Source organism: Arachis duranensis, chromosome 2 (genome assembly GCF_000817695.3).
Source record: "Arachis duranensis cultivar V14167 chromosome 2, aradu.V14167.gnm2.J7QH, whole genome shotgun sequence".
Classification (NCBI taxonomy): domain Eukaryota; kingdom Viridiplantae; phylum Streptophyta; class Magnoliopsida; order Fabales; family Fabaceae; genus Arachis; species Arachis duranensis.
Window position 1 is genome coordinate 89,322,574 of NC_029773.3, and position 4,164 is coordinate 89,326,737.

General features: G+C 36.0%; 1 protein-coding gene across 1 annotated transcript; it reads right to left on the reverse strand.

Moving 5' to 3' along the window:
• Positions 1–1,051: 1,051 nt before the first annotated feature.
• LOC107475889 (gibberellin receptor GID1B) lies at positions 1,052–3,924 on the reverse strand. Its single transcript, XM_016095558.3, has 2 exons — positions 3,380–3,924; positions 1,052–2,650 (listed from the first exon to the last, which is right to left on the reverse strand). The coding sequence occupies exons 1-2, from the start codon at positions 3,416–3,418 to the stop codon at positions 1,655–1,657; spliced, it is 1,035 nt and encodes a 344-aa protein (XP_015951044.1). The 5' UTR covers positions 3,419–3,924; the 3' UTR covers positions 1,052–1,654.
• Positions 3,925–4,164: the final 240 nt, after the last annotated feature.

A 4,164-nucleotide genomic window follows, 5' to 3' on the forward strand; every position in this document is an offset into this window, starting at 1 on the left:
TTGTTGGTGATGATGATGATGATGAATCATGATAAGGATGCTAAAGATGACAAACTTAAGGCTTTGGAAGATTTGCCATAAAAATATAAATAGGGTTACTCTTGTTTTCTATCATTTATTTTATCAGTTTTTGTCTTAGGATTTTAGGATTTAATTTTTAGAATTTAGAGTTTAACTTTATTAATATTTTTAAAGTTTAAATTAAAAAAATTAATTTTATAATATTAATGTGAAAAACATTCAATTGATCAGAATAAAATTACTAACTTACTTTCAAAACTTATACAAATAAAAATTTCTAGATATTTTTTTTATATAAAAATTATCGTTGTGTTATTCTCGGTTATGAAAAAGTGGTGTGTTTTAATTTAGTATTGAGGTAATCACAAATTGGAGGGTTCGATTTGTACATTAAAAAAAATTAATACTGAAACACAAATTAGAAAGTAGATTTTGTGTCACTTCACAAATTGAAAGATAGGTTTTATATTTTAAAAATAAAAAAAAAAGTTAAACTTTATAACATGGGATAGGGAATTTTTCACTTTTGTTATTTACTTTACTAGTCTAGTTTTGAGCCTTGTTTGCCCTTTATCATACTCTTGCCAATATTTTTACTTTTCATGTTGGCCATAAATAGCCACGGTTTGGTAACTGTCACCAAATAAAAGGAATAAATAAAGAAAGAAACAAAGATTTTTCCTATAATAAAATTGGTCTAATTTTCCATTCATCCAAAAGCCTACAACAAAATACATTAATTTTCATCCACTAGAATGAGAGACCAATAAATCAAAGACATAAACAACTATTTTGTCTTGTCCCATTATCCATCATAATATCTTTGTATCTCAAACCTAAAACATTTAATCCAAGTTTTTGGACAAACAAACAATGCAAGCTTAAACCATTTGATTTATGACATTTGTGTCACAAACTAGAAAGAGCTTAATCTGAATTATGTAGCAGCATGCAACAACATTGAAACAAGTACAAACATTAGATTCTAACCCCAATAGTAGAAATCTAAACTGAAATATGCAAACAAACAAAAAAAGAAAAGCATTTATATAACTCTAGTGGAGACATATGTATATAGATATATAATTATATATATAACATACACAAGTTCTATAACAGGATTTTGGGGTTCTGCTGCTCCAAATCAATTCAGTAATAAGTGCTACAAACAAAAGATATGTATTCACTTTCTATCAAAGTGATCATCACAGCCAAGCCCTGTTCTTCTATGTTCTGATCTCCCCTCCTGTTATTGAGGTTGAAAAGGTTAAAATGGGGCAAAGCTTGTAATCTTGTATATGGTGATTCAGCGAAACCCCGCAAACGACCCGAAACTATGGTACTTCGCGATTGCCTTCGGTAGGAAGATACCTGCAGTTTCGACCAAACTCCGGTATAACCGGTGCTACCCTACATGAGCCGCAGAACAGCCCCGAATTTAGCAGAACCAACCACCATAGATGTTATAACAGTGAGTAATGCTACACAATTATATATAACTACACACCACTACTATAAAGTAGGATACAAAAATAGTAGGAAATAAAAAATAGAAAAAACTCAAAGTGAAAATGTCAGGCTTATAGTTATGTATGGCCTCCTGTAGAGCAAGGTTAAAAGTGGTGGTAGTATATTAACAGTTAGGATTAACGAAATTCTTCATCTCCTCCATTAGGCAATAGAAGTGATCATTGTTTGGTAAGAAGTAGAATCCAATTGTGGCCTCTTTTAGGTAAAGAAGTTTCACATTCTGGCCACTGTTCTTGAGGCCTTCAACATATTCCAATTGCCAATCTTGGAGAAGATCCAAACCCGCAACACAAACTAGGCTCTTCGGGAACTTTAGTCCTGCGATGCTCTTACCCCGGGGACCAAATGGGTTACAAGCCGGATGGTCTCTGTCCTCGCCTTCAGGAAGGAAGGCTCGCCAATACCAATCGCGGTCTTGCAACTTCACGAAGTACTTCCCGTCGAGTTTCTTCTCTGACTCTGTCCTCTTCTCCCCACCGAACAACGGATGGAGAAGAATGTTACCTAGAATCTCGACATCTTCCTTGGCAGCCCTCACTGCCACATGATGAGCAATGTTACCGCCGGAACTATCCCCGGCCATGTACACATGAACCTTGGAATCCTTTCCACTTTGAAGCCATACCCTTGACTTGACCCACTTAAGTGCAGCCCAGCCATCTTCATATGCACACGGATATCTATGCTCCGGCGATCGCCGGTAATTCACAGACACCACAACAGCCTTACAATTGCTGACAAGGCGGCGACAGAAAGTGTCATAGATAGCACTATTAGCTGATGAATGAGAGAAGCTTCCACCATGGAAGAAGATTATGACGGGCACAACCTCGGTGGTGCTCAAGGGCTTCTCCAACTCTATCATGCCCCACCTAGCATCATTCTCCGGTGCCGGCTGATAAACCCGGTTGAAGAGGCCAGTTTTCTTATCAACATGATCAAAAGAGAACACCCCATCAACAGGAATTGTATTGGCAGGTACCTTGCGGTCGAGAAAATCGTCCAATTCTCGATTGAATGTTCCATCTGCACGCCTTAGTAGATTATAAGCCAGCTTGAAATTGGAGATAAGCACCCAAGTATTGAGTGGAACAACCCTCTGTAAAATCAAGGCAGCACAAAAATTTGAAAAAGAGTTAGGTATGAACTTAATATTCCATTTCACTAAGTACTAATTCTAAGATGAACTCCAGTACTTCACAATGATCACTCTATTAACATTCCCCCAAAACAAAAGCAAGTGACTATCATCAAAAGAGGGTTGCAATATCAAAATATCATAGCACTAAAGAAAGAAGAGAGGGGGGTTAAAAGGAGGGTGCACCAGAATGATATTACTCACAAATCTTAAGGAAAAAACAAAAGTTTTCAACTTGGGGCAACAAATCAAAATCTCAATTTTTGCACTTACCAGAACAAGAAACAAGAGGCCTACATGGAAGAAATGGAAAGTACAAGAGAGAGAGAGAGAGGGAGAGAGAGAAAATCAAACACCCCATCCCCCAATAAAACAAAAAATCATCCTAATAGGAACTTCATCATCATTAACAAAACCCCTATAGTTAGAAAATAAAATCCCCCCTTTGCACCCAAAAACAAAAGAACAACATTTACTCTGCAACTCAGACATGTTATGTGCAATTGAAGCTAAAGATTGCAAATTTCCACCTCAAACACCAAAACCCATCACCAAAAACACCTCCAATCACCCAATCAGAACACAAAAACCCAAAGAAATGTACCACAACATAATGCCAGCCTCATTAAAAAAGAAATTTAAGAACAAAAATGTTTAAAAAAAAGTCTATGTCTATGTTTATGTTATTACCTTAGATTCATTAAGGTTGACTTCATTGCTGCCAGTCATGTCTTGTTTGTTCCTTCTTCTCTTTTTTTTTTCTCTCTCTGTCTTATCTCAATAGCCAAAGAGACTTTCAAAAAAACAAATCCAGAGAGAGAGAGAGAGGGGGCTAAGGAAAAAGCAACAGTGATGAATGATGATCTTCTCACAGTAATAAGTAACACCGACCCTTTATGAGAATGGTAACAAGAGATGATAAAAATGGTTCCTTTGCTGATGGGGGTGGGTGTAGAAAGAGGAATCAGAGAAGTGCTTGGGGTGTGTATGTGTATATATATATATGTATGTCTGTGTTGTGTTTGAGAGAGAGAGGAAAAGGAACAAAGGAAGGGACAGAGTTTGTTGTGTGTATGTGTGGAATGAAAGAAGAAGGTGGAGAGAGAGAGAGAGAGAGAGAGAGAGAGAAAGATCAGAGTTAGAAGGGTGAGTGAGAAGGAAGCGAAGGATATGAAGGGGGAGAGAGAGAGAGAGAGAGTCAAACGCAAAGAGAAACGACGGAGATGAACGGAGACGACAGAGGCGACAAAGCTGGCGGCCGAATTAAACTATTTATATGGGTCCCATTTAAATATATATAAATAACTAAAATTTAATAGTTAGCTAGGTCTTTTAAATATTTATTTTTATATACTAATTATTCAAAAAATTAAAAAAATTATTTATTATTTATTTTTTTAAATTGAATAAAAAATAATATTTAAAAAATACTGAATTGTATTGGTCAACAATTTCAATTGGTTGAGAGAAGAATG